The following is a 26,008-nucleotide window of genomic DNA, read 5'->3' on the forward strand; positions in this document are numbered from 1 at the left end:
CCTCCAAATGTGACTGCGCTCATTCAGCCAATGGATCAAGGTGTAATTGTAACATTAAAGAAGCATTACCGACGAGAACTCTTAAACTTACGGCTGGAGGAAGATAGGGCAATGGTTCAGTTTTGGAAAAACATGAACTTAAAGGTGGGGAATGGTCTCGAAAGTAAACATAGTCAGATCTTGGAGGAAGTTGTAATGTGACATTGAAGGTTCAACTGATAACTTCCACCGCTTTGAAAAAGAAGACATTGAGACGGAAAACTTTGTTGAGTCGCTTCATTCAACTATAAAATACAATGAGCAATTTGCTCATGTTGATAAAGAAAACATAGAGGAATGGCTACAAACTCACGTCTTGCTTCCTGGGTATGAAATTAAAAGTGATGACAACATTGTCAGTTCGAACACATGCGCGGCCGCCGATGTTCAAGTGATGAGGGCGACGGGGAAGATTTGACTCCAGCAAAACGTGTGAATCTGCAAACTGCGTTACAGTCAACAGAAACACTTCTACAGTTTATGGAACAGGGAGAAGATAGTGAGTTCTCAGATATTCTTACATTAAGAAAAGTAAGATTAAACAACAAACAAAAAATAAACAAGTCGCGACAGAAAAAAGTAACAGACTTCTTTAAAAAACGGTAGAAGACTTAACATATTTTCCTTAAAATGCTTAAAATGTGTTCAAAGTTCTAAACATCTAGTTTTATAATGTTCTTAAGATAACTTTTGTTAAAGTTTTAACCAAATTCCTTTGTTTTAAATTGCAAACCGCTCCACTTCAACTCCTCACTGTGAATGTGAGTTACGGTGTAGGGGCCAGTAAATCATTACTCTCAGTGACAATGATGACAGTAGTGACAAAGATAGTGGTGGTAGGTCTGATTCAAGTCTGGAAGGGATAGCACCACTGCCAGATAATGATTAGGTGAGTACCAAATCGTAACACTATCGTATTGTTGTCTTACGTTACGGTGCTATTTTATCGATTATTCAAGAAATAAACATTGTTTGCTTTTGTGTCCTGACCGGTAACGGCACCATTTACCTGTTATATTACTTCTCCATTATTTTATTAGCACCAACTGTACTGAAGTGTGTGCATTGCAACTAGTATTGGCACGCAAGATAAATTCATCCTATCACTTGCTGACGCGGCCCAGTGATACGACGGTGTTTGTTTAATTCAAAACTCAGCTAAGAGTGAACGGATAATAGATATAACAACCCCTCACGGTTCCCGAGATTAGGGTCGTTATAGAAAGATAGTCGTTATAAGATTTCCGACCCATCTGCAACCCTATGTCATAATAGGCCGTTTTTGCACTAAGTCCATGTTCAGCAAGCTAAATATAAAAAAATCTAACATTTAAAATTCATATAAATAAAGGGGGATAAAAACACCGTGAATTATACGAGAGAGAGACACCATTTCAAAACCATGAAATCAAGTCTCAATGCACTGGTATGAAAAATCTCGAAAAGAATTTTAAAGGCAGTCGTTCTGTAGAACAATAACCAGCCTGATGGTGTTACTGACTACAGAGCAATGAGCGAAGTATGGCAGTCGCTTACGAGCGATGAAAAGAATGCGTGACCTTGGCAGCTATCAGCTGTCTTGGGCCCTCAGACTGGCCGGGCGGCTAGCCACACACCTCGGTGCAAAAAGACTCGCATGCCCACGTCTCTGCACACGAAAGACTTAAAAACCACTGCTGCCCAGCACTAAGCAGCCCGCTTCTATGTCAACAACGCACACGCACACAAAGCATGTGTATATTTATATGTAATCTCCGAATGTCCACAGATGGCTGTCTGTGGGCTAATGACCTTTGAGGCAAGCATGACTCGGCTAACCGTGATTTTTGATTATCCGAGACTCACTCATCCCCTTCATTAACACGAATAATTAGGGTTCTACTGTACCTTCTAACAGACCTAAATCTATCAATGATATTGCACAAAACTAGATACAAATATTTTATGTCCAATGAACATAATATAGAATGTTGAAAATGTTGATAAAGTACTTATTTTGTTTATTTGTTTGCAGTGTGATCATTAACATGTTCACTTCGTTAGAGAAACGTTTTTTATTCAATGACCAATGTTTAATACATGTAAATAAATAAATGTTGTTTAATTTTTTTTACATATAGTCCAATTTGAAAGTTTACTTAGAAAAACAATAGTTATAAAAAACCTAAACACCACCCCCCCCCCCCCAAAAATGATAACACTGGGTAACACAACACTTTTTTTGTGGTCAATATTTAGCATAGTTTAGTATGTACTTGGAAATGGAAGACGGTATAGTTGATTAAAGCTCCTTGGTGACAGTTATCACTAATGTATAATGATCCCAGCACCCCTCAACTTACACAGTCAGCATGAAACATTATTCGCTACCAGCTAAAAAAACAGAGATCCTATCAAATATAGCCTCTGTGCATAACAAACTGTATGACATAAAACATCAATTCTATAGATCGTAATTACGCATCTCAGTCGCTTTTAGTTTTGTGAAACAGACCACAATCTCGGCTGTGATTACGTGGGTAGTCCAAAACACTGTCGACTGAGTAGTGTATTCTTTCACTTTAATGACAAGTACCACACCACAATATGTATTTGTTAAATGATTTGTATGTATTTGTTAACTGATTGAAAGTTCCGGTGACAGAACACACAACAACCAGACATAAACATATACAACACAACTAACTTCTTAAATTTAACTCTAGTTTTCTTAAAAATTCTAGTTATGTTAAAACAGATGGTTTCTGTTATCAGATTCAATTCTGTTTAAATGCCAAATCACTTTGATTAGCTTTCAAAAAAATAAACATTACAAATAGTTAATATATTATTCTAAAGTAAGCAAAGGGAATAAATTATGTGTTCTGATTCAAAGGTGTACTGACTATTATAAATTTAAATCAAAACATATATATAAAATTATTAATAAAATGCTTAAGGCAATGTATTTACTCAGTGGTTCGGCAAATAGACCACTGGGTCAGCAACATTATAGTAAATTACAGATGTTAACTCAATAAAATGATTACAGTTACTCTAGTAGTTATAAGGTAATTACAGATACCATTCATTTCATCTATAAAATTAACAAAACAGCTGGTTATAGTTAACTAGCTGCAGTACCCAGCGTTGCCCGGGCTGAACACAGGGTGAAGGGGAACTGTTTAGAGATCAGATGTAGTTAGTAATTGTCTTCTTAATTTGAATGTCAAGTGTACAAAATAATTTATATCACTTTCAGATCCCGACAGACGTTCTGCCAATTTATAGTTATTTACCTGGTCTGTATGTAATCTAGACTCTATAAAGCAATATAGAAAATAAAACTGAAAAATTAGGGATTACTAATATTGAAAAGATTCCATTATCTAGCTAATGCTCGGCATGCATTGCAATGCCTCATTCAGTTTTGTTTTGTAATATGTTTGAAGTAGTTACACATATACAAATAATCCATCAATGTCTCTAAATATATATTTATCTCTATCTACATCTATAGTCCTATATATCTATGTATCTCTCTATCTGTATTTATCTCTTTATATCTACAAATATACCTCACACTATCTCTATGTATTCTATATGAGGGTACTGATTGCTTCGTTGTTAATATCACACGGGTGTTTTTTACTTGTATGGGAAAATTAAGAATGATAAGGCATCTAGTGCATGGCAACAATGTTAATAGGCAATAGGAAATAAACTTCTAGCGCCTGCGGCATTGTCAACACACACTTTGTACGTGTACTGCATGTTGTATCTAACCCCCTCCAACGCATTTGATTCTAAATTGGACTTTTAGTAAGGATACCTAATGTTATTGATAATATAATATAGCCTATAGCCTTCCTCGATAAATGTACTATCCAACACTGAAAGAATTTTTCAAATCGGACCAGTGGTTCCTGAGATTAGCGCGTTCAAACAAACAACCAAACAAACAAACTCTTCAGCTTTATAATATTAGTATAGATTACAGAACAAAAATATTGTCAACTATTTGGGATCTTTGAGAATGAAATAATCAGGAAATTACATAGCTTCTTACATAATTAAATTTAAGTTTTAAAAGTTATTATGGGTATAGCGATCAAATTAAGTTATTAATGATTTAGTTTTGTCTTTCACTGTTAACGGAAATCGAAGAATTCAACGATCAATTTGAGAGAACGACCAGCCTCTTTATGATGTGACACCAGGGTAAAACAACTTTAAAGTACTCCTCGGATGGACTCTTGGTCTAAGTAGGTCAGAAATTATGACTGCTAACAGTTGGAATGTCTTTCCTTCGGGACTTGTAGTTTCTGGATAGGCTCACATTGATACGATAGTACCTGATGTTCTTCATGTCCGCAATATTCTCGATTCTAGCTACTACGTAGAAGTCTACGAGTTGAAAGACAAACTTCCTTCGGGTAGGCAGACTAGCATACAATCTTCTGAGTTTCTTGTGTTAAACGACTTTGTCGTCAATAAACTAGTCGCTGCTGTATAGAAACTAACAGCTTTGGTAATTTCTATTGAAGTTGACGACTACCTCTCTTATAACATAGTAGTATGCTTATAGACAACCATTCCATTGAGCTAGTAATGCGTCAGTAATTCTTCTTAACAAATGTAACTTGCAAAAATATCTGTCAATACAGCTATTTGTCCAATATTAATACTGAGGCTTACACCACTTTCTAATATTCTTCATATGTAATGGCTCGTCCAGCACATTCACATCATACCTGAAGTAATACTATTTCAAACCTAATTTGATATTTCTTTTTTTTCTTTTTTTTAACAATCAATAATCCAGGGTAAAGACAAGAGAAAATAACCATAGCATATTACATTAAGCAAATCATAGAGAAAAACATGTCAAATTGAATGTAAGGCAAAGAAAGGCAAAGAATAAATAAAATAATAAGAGTTAAATTGTAACATTGATACTTCTATGAAAGAGCAAATATTTGCCTTTATAATATATCACCCAGTTACACCTCCCTCCTTTATAAGTACAGCTATGATTAGCTTTACCTCTTGACCTCGCCTCTTCTTTATTGATCTATCTTCTCCATTATTGGTCTTGAAGTTTGAAGTAATGCAGATGCTCAATCAAAATTAATGTTTTTCTTGATGGATACCACATGTTTCGTTCATTTAGTTTTAAATTACTTGTACTTTCACTGGAAAATTATTGGAGGGGAAGATACATTTATTGCAATACACAAGACTTCCAATAGTTCAGCATACAATGTGTGAGTGTGAGTGTGAGTGTGAGTGTGAGTGTGAGTGTGCGTGTGCGTGTGTGTCTATATATATATATATATATATATATATATATATATATATATATATATATATATATATATATATATATATATATATATATACATACACATACATATTTACATCTATAACTCTCACTATCTATCTCTCACCTCTGTATACCAATCTCTATACCTCTTTTATGTGTCTATATATTTATATATCTCTTTATCTAACTACATTTCATTCTCTATACTGTACCTCGCACTGTGTCTCTAACTCAAGTTATCTATCACTCTATCACTCTATCTCTGTCTCTCTTTTATATTTAATTCAATTCAATTGGGTCATGCGTAAGCACTCATACAACGAAAACAGAAGAACTGCTGCTATACAATATGAAATAAACACATTTGTTGAAACGACTCTCAGGCTACCTATTGTTTATATCATATATCATACACGAACTGAAATGTCACAGTTTTTATTTCATTCAATTTAATTCTGTGAATTATCACTGTTTCTATCTGATTAATTTCAATTCTGTAATATCAATATGTGTGCACTCATACATCGAAAACACACAAACTGCTGCTAAACTATATGAAATACATTTGTTGAAATAATTTGGGCGCCACCAATAGTAAAATAGTTGTACTAACTCAGAAACCTTCATGGGCATGCACATAACAAATCACAATTTCATCGCAATTGGATGAATGATATAGAAACGCATACGGGACAAACAAATGAAAATTCAAGACATGACAAACACAAACAATAGCGCATTTAAAATTCAAGTCAACGCAATCTATTGACAAACTTCAAAACTGAGCTGTTATTAGTGCCGTTAGTTCAATAACCGCCGCAAACGCCACTAAGCGGGCAGGTCTCACTAAGGAGAAGGATAGGAAGTTGCCAGACACTATGTGTATAACCGGGTGGCAAACATAGAGAAATGACACACACACACACACACACACACACACACACTGTTTGTATTTATATTATCTATGATTATCTGTTATAAAAATGAATTGACCCCTTCTTCACTCCATTAGAGATGGAATTTCATAGTAATATGTGTGTTAATCCAGGTTATGAGCTAGCTGAACACCAAATCTCATCCAAAAATGTTCAGCAGTTTAGGCATCCAGGAGTAACAAACAAACATATACACAAACTTTCGCTTTTATAATATTAGAAGGATAAGCCTATGGAAGTTATATTTACCAGTTTGTATAGTTGTACTTTCACGTAATTTTCTTCTGTATTTTTTTTTTTTGTTCACCATGGTTCTTCTTTAGAACGAGCAGGTGCAATGATTTGCCAAGCGCGTAGTAATTAGAGAGAGACAGAAAGTTGGGTAACGGTGAGAAAGGACTTAGGAGTTAGTCGAAGTGCTGTTGCCATGTGTAATGATTGGCTGATTTTTTTTACCAGTTATTTTTATGACTATTTAAATAGTATATCATCAGACTGTGATTATTTCTGATCGTACATGTTGCCGGAAAATCCAGGTTGCGAGGGGTAGGAAATTTGTTTACTGCTATGCTTTTTAGGGCTGTGCTGTGATTGATTGAAGAGGTCGTACACTTGCTACTTCCCAAGGGTGGCACGCAGTTGCACTTAGCCTCATTGTCTGAATGAGGTACAGTAGGTTGTGTCGGGCGATGACTCACAAATAACATTAATGTGAGATATAGAGAATTTCACTGCTGTGGTCCAGGCGTTACAGTATTTAATCAACCTTTTATTCATGTTTTGGAACTGTAATGATTTTTTTTTTTTTTACCAAAGTCATTGCTATTAGACCAAACAATGATCAAGTAAACTTTGTCCAGTGTTCCGAGGACTTGAATTCATCGGCTCATACCGTGACTGTGTGCAACCATGGGATTTACATGTTAACTATGTTTTAATATTTATCCTTCAGTACTCATGAACAGTCAATTTGATTGTTTTCGAGTCAGTGAATAGGTTATGTGCGACTTGCTTGTAAATACTACGTGTATTCGTTCTCGTGGTCTGAAATTTTAGTGGAATGGAAATGGCGGCTGTGAAGATTTGTGAATATAGTGCAATATTAATAAAAAATAGTTAAGATCAGTTTGTCTGAGAAACATTATTTCATCGAACAATCGTTGACACTTAAATTTCTTCTGGAACTTACATATTTTTCAGTGCCTAATTCATTTCTGCAAGTGTCTTGAAACACGAACGTTCACTCAACACCGAAGATTTTAGCTAGCCAGAAAGGTCTGGAGTGTGTAACAGTGTATGGTAGTTATTGCACATACTGCTGTAATTAATAATATACTTACTCATTTTAGTTTTCTTTCATTCAATTTCACTTACGAGGAGTTTCAGCACACGATCCACACAATTGAATTCATCTTCAGCAACAAAGGTAGTGTTCTATAGCAAAATATTTGCTTAAGCGTTCTGTGCTGTCCGAATGTAGGTGCATTTTTTATGTGGCTACGTAAGTACATGTGTTACTGTGCTTTAGGGTTTTTCTTTTTTACGCAATAAAATATGTGAATTTATCACTTTTAAAGCCATGCTAAATTAGTTTCATAAACTGTGTGCTAAGAGCCTCCCTCCTATGCCATTGCTGCAGGGTGTTAAATGTTTTATAATCTAAGTGTTTATTGATTTTTTTTTCAGCACATGCCTATTACATTGAAATATTGAAAACCAAATTTAGAGTGTTTGGGCTTACATTAAAAATATAATTTAGAAACACATGAGTATTTACTTAACTAAAGTTTACAGGACATTTTTAAAATTAATTTCGTATTTCTTCCAGATTAAATGGTTATTCCTATTTTGAAATTGCTTCTTTCTTATTAGACACACTTCATAAGGTAGGGTAAAAAATGTAACATTTATCTTTGATCCTTAGATTAGAGTTAAATGAAATGTTTTAAAAATTTTGATTTTAACCAAGTACAATTATTTGTACCCAATATAAAGAATTAAAATTCATACAATCAAATTAATTGATGAGTTAACTAATTTGTAAAAACACACACACAGATTATAATAAATATACAAGTCGGCCAAGTCATACACTTTTTTTTTTGTGGATGTACGAGGGTTGTCTGAAAAGTTACCAACTTCAACATGAAGATGGCAGCACTAGTCAACGAAAATTGGGGAATGTGTTTAGTCATGTTTTGGAATTAACTGTCTGAAATTTCAGCCATTTTGGACATGAATTGAATTTTTAACCGTCGTTTTCGTGAGTCGATGGGCATATTTTTGTGAAAATGAAAAAAATGTGTATCAAACTGTCATTAAATATTGGTTTTCGAAAGGCAATACGCCTACGCTAATTGAAGATGAGTTGGACGGTGTGCATGGGGACTCTGCGCCATCATTTACCACAGGGATATTTCGGGCAGCTCAATTCAAACATGGCCACACCAGCTCGGGTGACGATGAACGTCTGTGACCCCAAAAACCGCGAAGGGAGAATCAACTCCAAAAAATGCAAAGACTATTACTTTGGCCGGAGAAAAAACAGAGGTACTGTTTTCTAGGCCAGTCATGGAATTGTCTTAATAAATTATTTTGGAAAAAGAATAACAATTATGCATCATTACTTGACAAGCTGGAGGCAGAAAATGCAGAAAAAGTCACATTTGTAGAAACAAAAAAATTTGTTTCACCAGAACAATGCACCAGCACACACCTCAGCAGTTGCCATGGTGAAAATCTACGAACTGCAGTTTGAACTGCTTTACCACCCTCCTAACTGACCAGATCTAAACCCAATTTACAATTTTTTGTTCCCTAGGCTAAAAGTTGCACTCAGAGAACAGACATTTTTGTTAAATGAAGAGGCCATCACGTTCGTAAACAAATATTATGCAGAGACTCACGTAAACAATTGTTAAAAAACAACTGCTCATCCAAAATGGCTGAAATTTCAGACAGTATATTCCAAAACCTGACTAAACACATTCCCCAATTTTCGTTGAAGAGTGCTGCTACCATCGTCATGTTGAGATCGGAAACTTTTCAGACAACCCTTGTATATCAGGGTGGCTAGCAAAACCTCTACAACAATTTCCCTGACTTCTCCAGGTAAGCTACTGCTTTTCCCTGACTATACCGAAAAGCAAAAATTTAACAAGGTTACAATCTCTACAAACTTTTTATGTGAATATGAACACTGCTTACCTACCAACAGCTTCATGTTGCACACTCATATCATGATATCTTGATTATTTAAATAGCAAAGTCTTAAAGCATTTAACACACAAAAATTTTCACTGGCAAAAATCCATTGTTCACTTGTAAATGCAGTTTTCTAAGTGTCACAAATCAACAAAATAAAACTTTTTCACTATAATTAACTTAAAATATCTGAATTTTAAAATTTTTGATTGCCACAGTAATATTAATCACTTCATTGTTTTAATTTCTTCATCAATAAGTTTTGACTGCCTGTGTGCATCTTCAATGATTTTGGACTTTTTCTCATTCAGCTCTTTTATTATCATTTCAGATTTTCTTTTCCTAGCTGCTTCTTCTTTCTTTACTGCTTCCTCCTTTCTCAATGCAATTGCTTCTCTGAATCTTTAATATGCATTACGAACAGAGTGAATAAGTTTTTTGCTAATGTTAAGTTCTTCTATACCACCTGAACAAGTTACTGCATCATACACACACCTTCTGGCCACTAAACTTTCTTCTTTCTTCTTTCATGTTTGGCAACAAACTCTCAGAGTTTACAGAGAATCCTCTTTCAAGGTTTGCATTGCCATGCGAGATGATCATTACACGTTTCATCACTTGTGCAACATTGTCAGTCTCGGTGCATTCTTTAAAAAGGTTTCTCCAGAAATGGTAAACACGTAGAGATTTCCGTGAATATTTTTTTAAGCTATCCTGAACATTTGGCTGCGAGCATGTGCTCTTATACTCACGCAAAGCTTTGTCTGCCACAGATATGTCCACCCATTTATTGTCAGTCAGCACAGTAAGAAGTATGGCCAATCTCTTGCTTCCCAGCTCTACATTAGATGCAATATTTGGGTCAAAACATGACACAGCTCTTGTAAGCTTTATAACGGTTCGTTACATACAAAAATAAAAAGATGTTGCGCCAATTTTAGTTTTTGTTTTATTTTTTCCAAAATAGAATGCACAGACGAATCCAATCACTTTCAATGTTTTACTCACTCGTTCAACACGTACATCTGCCTGTCGAAAAATGCTCCCAGCTCGCGCGAAGAGAATTAACGAAAAATACGTCCTTCAGTAATATTTTACTGTAAGTACACGAAGTCAGTGCGGCCTCAAACGTGGCCGCACCCAGCGAAAATGAACTTTGCCACGAGCCAAACGCAGACGTCGGTAGCCGCAATTTCTAATTTAATATATCCAAAAAGTTTCAAAACAAATGATGATTAAACGGCATGGCTCTAGCTACCGACGTTAAATTTTCTCTTCAATAATTTCTACATAATTTGCGAGTAGCCACCGAGCGCGACCTACTGGTGCAGCGATCGACGGACGACTGCTGAAGTCATGAACCCGTTTCCTCCACGCAGGGAGGAGAAGTCACATGACCTCACCGACCAATCACACGCACGCTTCATTCACGCTACAAATCACAAGCCAATAGGAAAACAGAACACACATTGAGAACAGTTTTCTCTCCATATAGCCAGGGACTTTACATTCTCCTTCTCTCTCCCACACCGTGATACAGCAGTTATCACACAGTTCCCACGCAGTGGGGGAATCACCGTCTTTATCTATCTCTGAGGGGAATTACTGTTTCGTTCTCCCTCGCACTTACAGGCCTCTCATGCCTCTCTTTCTAACCATCACACCAGACACAGTCCCGTGTTCTAGAATCATTCAACACGTTAATGAAAATTAAGAACAGCAATCATAATACAAATTACTTTACAAAATTAAACTTATATAGAAAAAACCTGAAAAAGTAGGCCAAAATAGGCAAAAGACTAGTACAGCGACTTATTTGTGAATATTTACAAAAAAAATAGTAATGATTAAAAATGACTAATAAAATACAAAATACCTCCTTAAAACACATAGCACGTGCAAATAACATATATTAATATTCATAATGTCTGATCATACTGTTTCATAACATACACACCACTCAAAAAACATTGACTTATTGATACTTACATATACAGAAAAAAAGTTTAAAAGAAAATATTTAGCTAGGAGGGCAGGGTTCTTGCAACGTTACAGCTTGTATGCTAATGGCAAACGTTTACAAGCTTAGTTACAAACTTGCATATGCACTGCCTACAACACTCACGGAATCTCTAAACATCGAGCTCTGAAGCAGTCTTCACTTTTTTTAGTTCATAGAGTACGCTAAAGGGAAGAGACATAGATTTAGCAGTATGCAAATTTGCCACTTTACTCAAATCAATTTTATGCATGAAAGGAGAACTTTTCAGTATCTCACTCTAAACAATGTGCTCCATTTGTTCATGAATCATGGTAGATAAAGAAGAATGAAGAAATGGTACCAATGGCACATCAGCCTGAAATTCTGTCAGAAAGGGTTCTACATCAGATGCCAAAGATTTAAAAAATGTAAGTTTTATAGGTAACAATAGGTCTTTCGTTATATCTGCTACAATTCTGAAGCTAAGCTTTAGTGCCTCCCATTGTTACAGCACTGTCAACTGAATCTAGGAGAGAGAGCCAACGTGTGCTAACATATTAAAAAATTTTGTGTGACTTTGCCCTACATACGTCTTGATACACTTTCAGATGATTCTGGTGTTTTGAACTTTTTTCCAAGTAACAGAAAATATTTACCAAAAATGTCTCAATGCTAATTGTTAGCTGTGCACTGGCTTTTTTAGCAGCTAGATGAATGAGGTGACATGAGCAGCCTTGCACAACAATAGCTGGATGTTTTTCTTTAACAAATGCTACCACAACTTTGTTTGTGACAATCATAGTATTGGCATTGTCACATGCAAACGCTACACAATTTTTCCAAGAAATTCCAAAATGTTCAAATTCCTGATTCAGCACAGAGAAAATACCATATCCTGTGTTGTCTGTACTCTCAAGAAAGGATAACAGTAAAGTGAAAATTTTACCTTTTGTTTGATTTGAAAATGAAACAACTATTGGATACATCATCACTGCATTACAATCAGTACTCCCATCAGTAGCTAAAGCAAATGGTCCACTTCCAAAGATTCAATCATTTCACTTATAGTTGCACCAGCTATATACTCCATTAAGGCAGATGCATACCTGCCAACCTATGAAAATCTGAATTAGGAAGATTATTAACACAAATAAAATTACCGATTTTGACAAAAAAAATTACCTATATGTAGGGTTGTGCGAATGTTCGGTATACCGAAACCGAAATCGAAATTTTGCTACTTTCATTTTCGATTTCGGTAAGAATTTCATCTGTCGAAGTTCGTTTTTAGCGAAATATTTCGAGCCAAACGAAAGTTCAATAGCTTACCGAAGTTCGTTTGTTCTAGTTGAAAAAGAACACGTAATTTAATAAAAATGTACAGTAGAATACCGGTACAATAACGTACCTCATTATAACGTATATTTCACTTAAACGTATTTTTTTTAAGTCCCCGCCAAAAATCGTATCTTCGCCATGCAAAACGGTTTCAGTTTAAGTATCATATTTTCACTATAACGTATAAATTCTACTAGTAGCGTGGCATTACTACACCAAAATTTACTAAACTGGTAAATAAATTTCCAGCTAAATGATTAATGTAGTAGAACAAAGATACACAAATACCACCGCAACGTATTTTCTAACCTCTAAATTCTCAAAACAAAGTTGACAAACAGTTGCGCGCACTACCATGGATTATACTGTACGTAGTATGCGACGTGAGCAACACAACACCATTCGATACATCGAAAGACGGCAGTTTGAGAGAAGTATTCATTATTTAGACAAAAGTGTTACGCTACGCTAAAAATAGTTTGATGTCTGTGCCGGGATTGTTTATTGTTATTGTTGAGTTTATTTTCAGGTTACGTTATTTAGACACCGCATTGTATTTGTGCTACAATATGAATGATCCTGGAGATAAAAAGAAACGAAAGCAATTCACGCTTAAGGAAAAAGTGGATATACTCAGAGAGTCAATGAAAATACGGTAAAATCATAATTTGAACAAACATGGTAGATAAAGTAAACAAAATTCAAACGTGATTACAGTAGGCCTAGGTATCAAAACAAAATCATGCAATATTTGAAAAATTACCGGAAACATTTGCTTTCAAACAGTAGTGTAGATACTATATTCGTAAAACATACATTCCAGAACTGTTAGTACACTATTTAGTATTTACAGTATACACATAAACAAAGAACGTACCTACTTTTATTCGCGCACGGCCAAACAAAAACATTGTCGTCGGCTTTATTTAAATTGTACATACTCTGTCTGGCATATAAAATCCTCATAATATACAGCCAATTAGACAAAAAGGTCAACAAGTCACTGCGTGTAATGACCACTTGGCAGCAACCATTTATGTTTTGTTTTGACCATATCCCTTTGCCTGGTCTACAGCTTCCTGAGCAAGCCATGCGTGACAGTGGTGCAAGATGGTGGCCGTTCCGCAGTAGTCACGTGTTTTTCATCAGTACCATGCACGTGATAAATGTATTATCATAGACTGTGACATTACGACTGTAAAGAAAATAGTCTGTGCGCTGAAAGATCTGGATTGATTCTTGAAACTTACGAGTGACATGGGGCTATGTTGTGTGGTCTAGGGCGGATGTTGATTATATTAAATAGTTATATTTATATATACATCAAAAGACACCAAAATGATTTATGTAATATAATTTATTACTGAAGAGCAAATTTTGGGGCACTTTTTTTCTTTGTTAATTAAAAAATTTCGCTAAACTTTCGTTAAGAATATAATTATCTCATAGAAAAATTCATTTTCGTTTCACTTTCGCGAAACTTGATAAATTTTCTTTCACTTTCATTTCGTGTGGATGAAGTCACTTTCGCACATCCCTACCTATATGGCTACAATGCAGACTTGTACTGCTAAAATACAACTAAATTACACAAATTACCCACTATCAAATAAGCTATAGCTACATTAAAAAATATTTGTGTGTTGTTACCTGTTCACTGTGATACTTAAAGATCAGCACAATATTTCACACAAGAATACAACTCACAGAATCTATCTTGGCTTCCGATAATATTTTTGCCAGAAAATTAATATAACATAGTCAACAATGTGGATTATAAGAAAAAAAATAATAAATAAATGCTTAGCTAATTTGGAGCACTGGAGCACTGTGGCTTTAAAGAAGCAACTGTTGCCTTCTTTGCTCTCTTTAAGAACTCAGAACTAAAATTCTGTTCATAACACAAATTTGATTTTCTTGTCTTCAATATTGAAAGGGATTCTAAAGTGTCACTGGACATGGAGGATCTGAATTGTGTTCTGTTCTTTTTCACCAAACTGAAAATCCTTTCACATTCCCCATTGCTGTGTGGAATGGAAAGTATTGACAGCATTATTCAACAAATTTTATCATATTTCAAAATACCATCAACTCCACGAATTTTGGCTAACTTAGCCCACTTCACATCTTCACTCTCTTCCATGTCAACAATGCCCAAAATATCATCAATCTGAAGAGCTGAGAATTGTTTTGTCACTTTATCCATAGATGCATCTCTTAATTCGCCTTCTTGAACAGGAAGAATAATAGGAAACAAATCCACAAAATAGTGAACAGATGAAAAGCTGGAATCCTGAATATTTTTCATTCTTGCCACTTCTGCATTCTTCAACACTGCATTTCTGATGGGGAATTTATTAACAATGTATCACAAGCTGTAACAAAGTAGTTCCTAACAGCTGCAAAGAAAAGCTGTTTTTCCTTTTCATCAAGTGTTTGTGCAATTCTAGATGCTTGACATCCAATAACTAAATCCACGTCATATTTTTGATTCTGGACACTATGGTAGTCAAGTTCAAGTAATGAGCAACTATTTACAGTTCTTGGTTTTACAAAGTTTGAAATCAATTCTCTTAAAAAATTAAACAACAGTTCTCTTAAAATGTGAATATGAGGTGATGATGATTGAAGAATGACATTCAGTTTTTCAAATGATGGCACAACACTTAGGAGAAATGCACACAGTGCTTTATTGAGGTCAGAAGAAAGAAACATACATAAATAGTTTTTCTTCTCGATTCATAAAAGGACTTTCATTCTTCAGAATAGGAACATAATTTTTTGCCGAAGGTGAAGCAACTTTTTTATGGCTGGTAAAGGAAACAGAAATTGGTTTCCTTTTCTTCTCTGTCTCTTTATCTAGGCCTTGATGGGCTCCACTTGAGCTTGCACAGGATGACTGTTGAAGCTTAGGAATTTTGTATTAGGTTATACACACAGATTGTTTCTAATTTAATACATCTGCCTTAAAAAAAAGCTAAGTAATGGTTACCATTGCTCAAAAACCCTTAACAAACTTCTTCTAAGAGAAAGCCATCTTGAACACACATGTTTAAGAATTTTCTTGGCTTCTGTATCGTGCAGATCTTGAAACTTGTGTAACCTTTCTATTCTCTTGGAACTCTTCTCCAAATAATAAAAAATGTCTACAAGAATGTCATCGACTTTTACTGGACATGCAGCTTTTTCTGCAGCTAAGTTTATTAGATGACAAACACAGCCAATCTCAATAAGCCCAGGGTGTTTTTCCTTCAACACTGCTGCAACACCATTTTTATGCCCTATCATAACAGCTGCGTTGTCTCAGCAAAATGCAATGCAGTGTTCAATGGGAATACCATTACATTCAAATTGGAAAAGCACTAAATTACCAATATTCCGTCCGGTGCAGTCACCTTCCAGAACAGGAATGGAAAGAACAACATTTACAATTTTATACTGTGCTTCATCATAAAACGTAACTACAATGGGATACAACTTAAAACTAGTATCGTTGCTACCATCAGTTGCGACTGAAAACGGCCCACTTTTTAAGTACTGCACTACTCCGGATTTTGCATCCGAAGCCATCTCTTTCATAATAGCAGAAGTTTTGGTACGCCCACATCCATATTTCTTGGCAATTTCAGAGTCTGGGAACATTTTTTTTGACAAGCGCACCTGCATGATCTGCGGCCGCTAGAGGAATGTTATGCTCTATCAAAAACGAAGTAAATAAACACTCAGCTTGCGTAATGTCTAGATCTGCACCCCCAGATTTAACAAAGAACATTGAAAGTTTGTGATTATCTTCTTGGCATTTCACGTTGGATAAATGCTTTGCACTTTTGATGTGCACGCTGATGTCACTTTTACCGCCATGCGATATGTTGATGTTGCATCTGCATATCTTACAAAAGCCAAACCTTTCCCCTTTGTCAGAATTTAAAATGCATGGAAACTCTGCACTATACGTATCACGGAATGTCTGGTAATAATATTGTATTTTCTTATTCATCTTTGAAAACATAATGCAGACAGTTTGTGCTTCATAACCTGTCACAAACGTCTAAACGAGGCAACGGCAATAGCCCGTAACAAAGTAAACAAATTCGTAAACAGTTGTTTCACGTTGCACTCGTTGACCACAGCGTATTTTGCCAGTTTAAATGTATTTGAAATTCAAATTTTAATTCGTAATAGCAGCTCGTAAATTATAAATCAAAATCACCCGTCTTAACTAACCATCGAACGAACAAGCGACGACGTACTCTCTGTAGAACTGTGTAAACGAGAAAAAAAACAATCGATAGTCATGAGCACAACACACGATACATCGATCGACATGAATGTTGAATCGATTTGGAAGACACCGACTTTTTTTTACCGCAAAGCTATTTTAAAATAGGAAGAATTCAGACAGTTTCGGAAAATCGTAAAGAGCAGTTATAATTCGGAAGACTTCCGGAAAAATCGGAAAGGTTGGCAGGTATGCAGATGTTTTTGTTCTCGCACAGCTATATTTCTGTGCAATTTTTGAGTCCGGGAACATTGCTCTAAACAAATTACCCAAATGAATACTGCCATCAGTAAATTGTGTTCTACCAGAAAACTTGTAAACAATAACTCTGCATTCGTTACTTTCGTTTCTTCAGATGTAGCAAAAAAGACGATATAGATTTATTGCTCGTCAAGGCTATAAAATGTTCCGCATGTTTCTTTGATTAAATATGCCGTCTACAGTCATTCCTTCCACCGTGTGCAATCGAATAGTCACATGTGCATACATTACAAAACGCGTGGCGTTCCAAAACATTTGAAGACAAGCATGGCCATTCTTTTGAATTGTTAGGTCGAAAGTTCTGAAGAATAGCGTACTTTTTTTTCCCCCAGATACACATTGTTCTGTCACACGCTTCATTTCTACAACCGGCACTGAAGAACACAACACTATCGAAAAACCTAAAAAAAATTTCACGTTTGTAGACACGACACAAACACTTTGATGGAAAAAATGGCTTTCAAGAAATAAATAAAAACAACACAGGTTAGCCATAGTACCGTACAAAAATTATCGTGAAGTAAGTAGCTAACAAACGAAAAGTCTGAGAGTATGTACTAGTTGTATCGTACAACGGACGTAATACCATCCCATTATTATTTCCAAACACGAGAATTAATCAACTTATTTCGACAGTACATGCACACACTTACTAGTTCCATTATTTGCGCAACCAAGTGATGAACTGCGTTCTCAAAACATGCACACCAGAAACGAAATTTTTTTCGTTACCATGCAGCACAGAGCCTCGTTTCCGTAATAAACCAGCGATGTTCCGTAATTCAGTGTTTAATCTGTAATGGTTGGCAGCTCTGCATACTTTCTCTGCACTTAAAGTTTGGAGTGCCATCGAGCCTAAGGTTCATGGAGATCCTTCCTGGCAAAACTAACCTAGGAGGGATAGTTTGCAGTGCGTGCACAATTCGTTTAATCAAGAATTCATTTGTTTTTCTGTGTGTGTTTTTCATGCATTATTTTATTGCAAGATCCATGACATTAACTTAAATTTTGTATTACCAATAGGAAAAGTTTTTTAATTCAACTAACATGATTTTTTTTTTACGTTTAAAAGTTTTTATCACTAGTTTAGTATAAACATCTTGATGTGAATCTGAGATATTAAATTCGTATTTTTATAAAAACATTCAGAAATGTGTGGTATTAATTTGCATATCTAAATTGTGAAACAGGCACAAATTTGTAAGGTTTGCTGTGATTGGTGCTCTGTAAAAAAATTAGCTAAGCACCAGCAGTTCCATCACATGTTTAAAAAACAGTAAGCAAGTGCTTTGACGATTAACTAACGAAAAATATTCTGAAACAAAAATTATCATCAGTTCTGATCTGACTGGTGAAGGACATATATCTAATGTTGAAGACAAATCGAGCGACAGCTTGAATTTCACCTAGCAAATTGGTCTAAACGTTGTGTAAGTTATTGATCGTAGTTGTCTACAAGAACAGAAGATATGTATGCAATCGTAGTTGTCAACAAGATCAGAAGATATAAGAGTTTGCAAGAAGTCAAGTTGCCAAATTAGCTACTGAGTCACTGAAGCTAAAAGTTGTTTTGATTCCGTACCAACCGCATGAAGGAAGGACAAACAACACTACGTATCTTTGCGGCCGTCATATCAGGAGGTAGTCTGATGATGTGCTGAATCACCTCGTTGTACAAAGAAGGACAAACCCAGCTACCTAATGTACCAGAAAGCTGGTGTACTGAAGGATGTTGACAGCCGTTCAACTTTGTTACAGGTGATTTGTAGGTCTTTTTCGCCTGTTGAGGTTAATTTAAGCCATAAAGTACTGAGACTTTTAAGAACTTTACCAACTATAAGTTACTACTATCCATTGTCTTCGTACATCGAGGCTCTACTAACGTTTGTTCAGTTTCTAAAATTTGATCATAATTGACTTGTTTTTGTCACACTTTCGGAAACTAAGTGAAATAATTTTATTTATAACCCTTACTGGAACTAATCAAAGTATTTCCTTCACTAGTTTGCATTGATTGAAACTAATGAATTTCTATTAATGTCAATCCCACTATTTTGATGTAAATTAGTTTTGTATAACAAGGATAAATCTCAGCTGTGTCAAGATTTAAATATAATTAATTTGCAATATATCTTACAAACAAGATAGTGCCTATAATGATAATAATTCTTAGTGGTCCCGCTATACTCTGGAGCATTTGCCGTGGTATAACTCGTATACTGCTTGCAAATGAAATTAACTTTCACCTTAGTACTTGTAGTAATATTTAATTTTGTTTTATATAACAAAAAAAAAGGGAATTTGATTTTGCTGATAATTTTTACTTGTATAACTAGCCCACACGACACATATTCTTTTTTATATTGCTTTCAGGTTGTTACACATTTACTTGAAAAACCGAACTTACCTTCAAGATATGTTTTTCAATTTGTAATCTAAATATGATTTTTTGCGCAGAAGAAATTAGTAGAAAATACACTGAAGAGTTCAATTTAATCTTGGATTAATCATTCTTGAGTGACATAGTGGCGCCTGAGGCATTTAAGTGGTTGTAAGTGTTATTTTGAAAAAATTTTAAATTAGCTAAAGAATTTAGTCAGTCGCGGATGTGTGTTCAAAGCCGAAGGTCATATTCTCTAAAAGTCAATGATGAGATTTCCAATGATCCTGTTGTGGTATAAAATGTATTTGCACAGTACTTCTCTAGTGTTTGTGTTACCAAATTGCAGTCCTCCCAAGATTACCCCTATCTTATCCCATAAGTCTATACTGTATCTACCATTTCCAAAAGCCTTGTATATTGGGGTATTAAGGCATTAAAATCCACAAACTCCACAGGGCCTGATGGTATTCTTAACTTTATTTTAAAAGAATGTTCCCACTTATTAGTACCTCTTTTGCATCACATTATTAATACCAATTTGAAAAATGTCTTCTTGGATAAATGGAAAATAGCCAAGGTGATTCTGGTACACAAAAGTGGTACAAAATTGAATGTGTCAAACTATAGGCCAATTTCTTTAAGCAATGGTTTTTCAAAAATATTTGAAAAAATTATGTTTAAACTTTTAAATTTTCAACTGTGAAATAGCTTATTTAGTAATCTACATGGTTTCAGGTCAGGAATGTCTACTACGACTAACCTACTTACCTTTCTTAATCCCATTGTAATGTTGTTACCAATAGAGAGGGGGTCAGACTGATGCCTACTATTTAAAATTAGCAAAGACCTTTGATACTGCAAACCATTCCTTTCTACTTACTAAATTATCTTAATTTGGCTTTAGTAATAATTATGTAAATTGGTTTTCAAGTTATCTTACAAATAGATACTTTATTGTGTCCATCAACAATAATTATTACTCTATGTAAAGCTTGTTAAGTCCCTCAGGGAAGTACATTTTCACCCATCCTATTTAATATATTTATTGAATATATTGTTCAGGTTCTTAAGTACTATGTTGGTATTCTATTTGCAGATCTAAAAATATATAAAATAACTTCTACATATAATGATTGTCTACTATTACCAAACTGGTCAAGAAATGGTCACACTGAAAAAATATAAAACTAAGGCAATTTCTTTTACTAGGAAATATCATCCAGTTGCATTTGATTACAAATTAGAAAATTCTTTAATCTCCAAATATTTGTTTCTCTATTAAATCTTGGTGTCATTCTAGATTCCAAATTATACCTTCACAAATATGTTGATTATATATATTCTACTTCCCGAAGAACTTTAGCCCTCATCAAATTCATTACCTTTTATGCAACTAATTCTGACTAAATTATCTCCCATTTTGAAGTCAATTCCTTGAAGCAGCAAACCTTCTTAGTGATGTTTTGTATGTAATTTGAAACAGTGTTGAGGTCAGAACATGGTGGCCATAGTGCTAGTGTGACTTTATAGTCCGAAGTAATAACAAGCAGTAAAAATCAGTCATTTTTCTCAAGACACAATGCAAGAAGAATATTTAACTTTTTTTAATAAATTGGGGATGAATATTAATTTTATCATTAATACAATCATAAAGTAGGTCAACAAGAACATTCACATTATTAAAAATTTAGAGTAACTTTTTTTAATGAAATTCGAACAGTATCGTTTGAGTGTTTTTATATAACGTGCAATTAAGACCAATTCTGAGCTAGTCAGAGGTTTTGATTGTTACACACTCATTAAAGATCAGTTCCCTAATTCCTAAATGTCAATAAAAAATGTTTTACCTTTTAATTTTTATCTGGTTCTGCACATAAACTTGAACCAAAATAGGCATGCTTCCTGGAATTGATGACTTCCTTAATTTATATAAATTATATACATGCCAATATTCTGTAATAAGACTTATACACATCTAAATTAAAAACATGTACCTTGACAGTCCCCAAGTCCATTGGCTTTTTAATAATGTCATGGTAATCATGCAGTCCCAGAAGTTCTGCATCTACTGGCTTGTAAAAAGGCCACGCATATCCCTATAAGGTAAAAAAAAAGTGCAAAAAGAGAAATTTAGAAGTAGGTAAAGGCTAGAAAAGAAACATATTTCTACAAAGCTAGGGAAATGACTTCAATCTAAATATAAACTGATTAAAATTGTATTCTACACACTTGAAAAAATAATTTTCAAATTAACTCAACAACCCTCTTTCAACACATTCAAATAATATCACACATATACTGTATTCATATAGAAAGCAAGACTTAAAATATTTTTACTTAAACTATACATCATAATTTGACAAATACAGCTTTTCATCTTTGTACACACCAAAAATAATTATTTTTTCAACAGCTCTTTTGATCAATTTTATTTACAGATTTCTAGGGTACCTAATTATAACTGCTTTAAAATTCTTGTTAAAACAGATTGGAAAAGGTCTTGAAAATTCATAAATTCAAAAGCAAAAGATAAAATGTGGAACAAGATCCAGAATGCAGTACTACCCACCGAATGTTTTTTTGAGAACAACTCCTTCAGAATCTCATTGCAAGCCTTTAACGAGCCATTTAGCTTGTCCTTTGTCTTGGCAGCACTATGTTGGGCCTGAAATATTGAAAACCACATTAAGTTATCAAAAAAAGCAAATTATCTGAAACAAATTTTAGCAGCATGTTAAAAATTAAAATACATGCAGTATTTTACAATTCTCAAGGCACAGAGAGAAAAATGATGTAAATGAGAGTAAAGCGTGAATAGCGGAACCATACATTTCATCTAATTTATTTTAATACCATCTTACAAACACTAGACACTAGAGGTCTGAGAGTATTGAAAAAACATTCAATAATAATCAATAATTTGGTATTCAATTCAACATCTGAAAAAAAATTTTTATTTTATTTTCTTTACCAATAGATACAAGTAGGACTCATTCACAAAAAAATTTAAATAAAAATAATGCAACATATACGAAGCCAACAAAATTTATTAAGAATTTCCATTTCATTTCTCAAAAAATATACAAATGATTTTCAAATGAAAAAAAATAACTTGTCATAAATAGAAATTACTAAAAAAAGTTTACTAGTGTGTATATTATCAGTTAAATCAACCAAAACCTAAAACACTCTCTAACAAAGAAATTGAAGAGTTTTAATGAATTTTATTTATTTTCTTGCATTTTACACCACACACTTATCTATACCTATAAAACAGTACCGTGACTGACAAACACACAACCTAAATAAGTGGACCTAGAGATTTGAAATTTACAGGATATATTCCTTGTGTACTAAAGGGGTTTTTACATCCAATCCCTAAATAGTGTGAAACAGGGCGGTAAAGATTATAAGAAGGTACATTTGTTAAGTTACGATGGATGACTCTTTGTAAATATACTTTTAGACTATTTTTATACATGTGTGTGTGCATGAATGTACATATAAACAGAAGTGAATTACCATTCTCTGACTGACTCACTCATTACAGTAAAACCCTGTTATAATTTTCCTGCATATAATGTTTTCCTGCTTATAATGTCATATTTTTAAAGTCCCAATATTTCCCCCATAAGGACAATGTATTTATTTCCTGCATATAACGTTCATAAATAGTGTATTTTCCTGCTTATAATGTTTGCTTTCTAACATTCAATAAATGGGGAAAAAATGTTATAAAATCAAATTATTCCAACACTTACGATAAAAAGCTTCCTTTATGTATGTTTATGTTTACAATCACTGCCTTACAATACATGAAGTTTGTTAATATACAATTTTATGCAATATACTGAAGGTACACAATGTTCATAGTTACATGTCAGTTGGCACCCTGAGTCAACTCTTCTTTTCCTTGCCATCCAGTGGGTATTCAGATGCACGTACATAGTCCTACGATATTTAAGTTGCCAACCATTGAGCGAGGGCATAACTAAAAGTGTTTTCTATTGCTTACAAATAATTTGTTTTTTTTTTCATTCATACGTAGGAATCCCAAAATTAAACATTTTCAGGTGGCAAAGGAGTAGACGTTCTCACTCTTAATGTTGTCGTCATGAATCGTGAGAAAATTTTTAAAAAAATGTGGCAGTGTATCTTATTTAAAGACAAACAAAATTTAACCAGGGAACAAGACGAAGTTGAAAAATTGTTGGCTTGTTTCAGAAAATTCATGTATCAAGTATACTATCTTTGGTTTGAACATTAAAGTTGTTTACATAGCTTGGTGAGTCCATTGGTACAAAACTCGAACATTGTTAAGTGCTAAATTGAGATTTCCTGCTTATTATGTTTTATTCTTGTGCTCCCTTGAAAAACATTATAACAGGGTTCTACTGTAGATTCTCAGGAAATATTAAAACTTGAAATTGGCCACTTATATTCCTTTTGTTATGTAGACATCCAATAAGAAAGGGTTTTACAAAAAACAGCTTACAAGGGGCGTTGCGGGGACATTAATTATCAAAATTCCCATTTATGGTTGAAAATCTCTGTGGCAAGTAGATGTTGCGTTTTTTCCATGGCAACTGCTATTGCATTCTTGATGCATTCTTAGTCACTATTAAGATTTTTTGGGGGTGGTGTAAAAACCAAAATTTCCAGTTTGTCAAGTATATGTCTTTTAGATTTAAAACAGGGTGGTGATGTTCACATACACACATACACACACACACACACACAGATACCTCCAGACACACCACACACAACAGACACACACAAACACACACAAACACACACAACACACAGACACAACACACACACAACACACAAAATCATTTTAATGTATTATGAATCAATTTTTTGTGCTCTTGTAAAGTACAAAAAAAGTTGCACCATGTCTATGTTTGAATTTGATAAAAAAAAGTTTCTATACTTGTGAAAAATTTCATTTTTGATTAATTTAAAACAAGAGGGTTCTCAGAAAACTAGCCACACATCTTTTGAAACCTTAAGTGCATTTTCTAAAATCACATGTTTGGAAAATTAGTTTCTTGGAAATTAATACCAAATTATAAATAAAACAATTAAGAGTAGATTCATGGGGATGATACACATATATTTTAACTAAGGATGGGCTGGTCGAATCCTCAAATTTCACTGAATCGCCAGTATTCAAAATATTTGGGATTCGAGGAAAAATATTCGGGATTTAAGGAACACTATTCTAAGAAAAATATTGGAATGAAAATAGTAAATTAAAAAATTCCACACTGGTAAAATTTTACAAGGATTATTTGTGTTTGGTTTTATACTTATTCTAATACCATTCCCCACAACACTATTCTTTTAATATATATGCATTAAGTAAATTAAAAACATAACATATACTCTTCTGGAGAACTTAGTTCATGAAACAAATATAAATATATAGGTTACCATATTTAAGGACCCAAAAATTAAAATGTTATCTTTGTAAAGTTTCAGTTGAAATTTCGCAACATTTTTTTTGGAAAAACCAAGTTTGGTGTATAACACCAGGGTGTCTACAGAAGTGACAAAATCAATTTTAGTGACTTTTTAGTGACATTTTAGTGACCTTTTCAGTGACTAACTGACCTAAATGGCAACATTTTTTTTTTACTTTGTACTTTTGACTAAACTATAGGGGTGTGCAAATATTTGAAATTGCAAATATTCGTGCAAATCAAATATTTGATTCGATTCACATTTGAAACCAAATTAGGTATTTGAAAATTTCAAATATTCGAAAGTTTTCGAATGTATTAAAATTAGTGGTGCACCAATATGACTTTACCAATTACCGATTCAATTACCGATTATGAGAGCAATAATCGGCAGATACCGATTCAGTTACCGATTATAAAGAAGAAATTTTTTTAAGTGTAATAATGCACACAAAATTTTTTATTCCCATGTGAATTTAATAACATGATTAGGTAAAATTGACAATACAGTTATAATAACAGTATAAAAATATATAAAATACACTATTAAGTCATTGAAAGGGGAAATTAAATTAACTTCTATTAAAATATTTGTTATTGTACACAACTTGAACTACAGTCTAATAATTGTAATTTACAATGGGTAAGTTGTGTTGCGGAAAACTAGCATTATTATCGACTATCACATAAGGTTGCATAAAGAAATTACCGTTTAACAATGTAAACATGCTGCTTTATTTTGTTCACTTGAGTTTATAGAAAAATTGTTTCCACACTTCACTTTTTTTCTCCCTACTCGCCATCTCACTATAATTATA

At 34.0% G+C, this 26,008-nt stretch overlaps 1 protein-coding gene across 21 annotated transcripts in view; it reads right to left on the minus strand.

Annotated features, from left to right (window-relative positions):
* Positions 1-26,008, minus strand: part of LOC134546323 (bromodomain-containing protein 3-like) — a 363,730-nt gene that overhangs the window by 227,219 nt on the left and 110,503 nt on the right. For all 21 annotated transcript variants that reach the window (XM_063389071.1, XM_063389068.1, XM_063389079.1 and 18 more), the window contains 2 exons: positions 22,295-22,390; positions 21,720-21,821 (listed from right to left, as the gene is read on the minus strand). In XM_063389071.1, coding sequence (XP_063245141.1) covers positions 21,720-21,821; positions 22,295-22,390 — 198 coding nt within the window. The remainder of the gene's footprint in view (positions 1-21,719; positions 21,822-22,294; positions 22,391-26,008) is intronic.

This window comes from Bacillus rossius, chromosome 1 (genome assembly GCF_032445375.1).
Source record: "Bacillus rossius redtenbacheri isolate Brsri chromosome 1, Brsri_v3, whole genome shotgun sequence".
In the NCBI taxonomy this organism is placed as follows: domain Eukaryota; kingdom Metazoa; phylum Arthropoda; class Insecta; order Phasmatodea; family Bacillidae; genus Bacillus; species Bacillus rossius.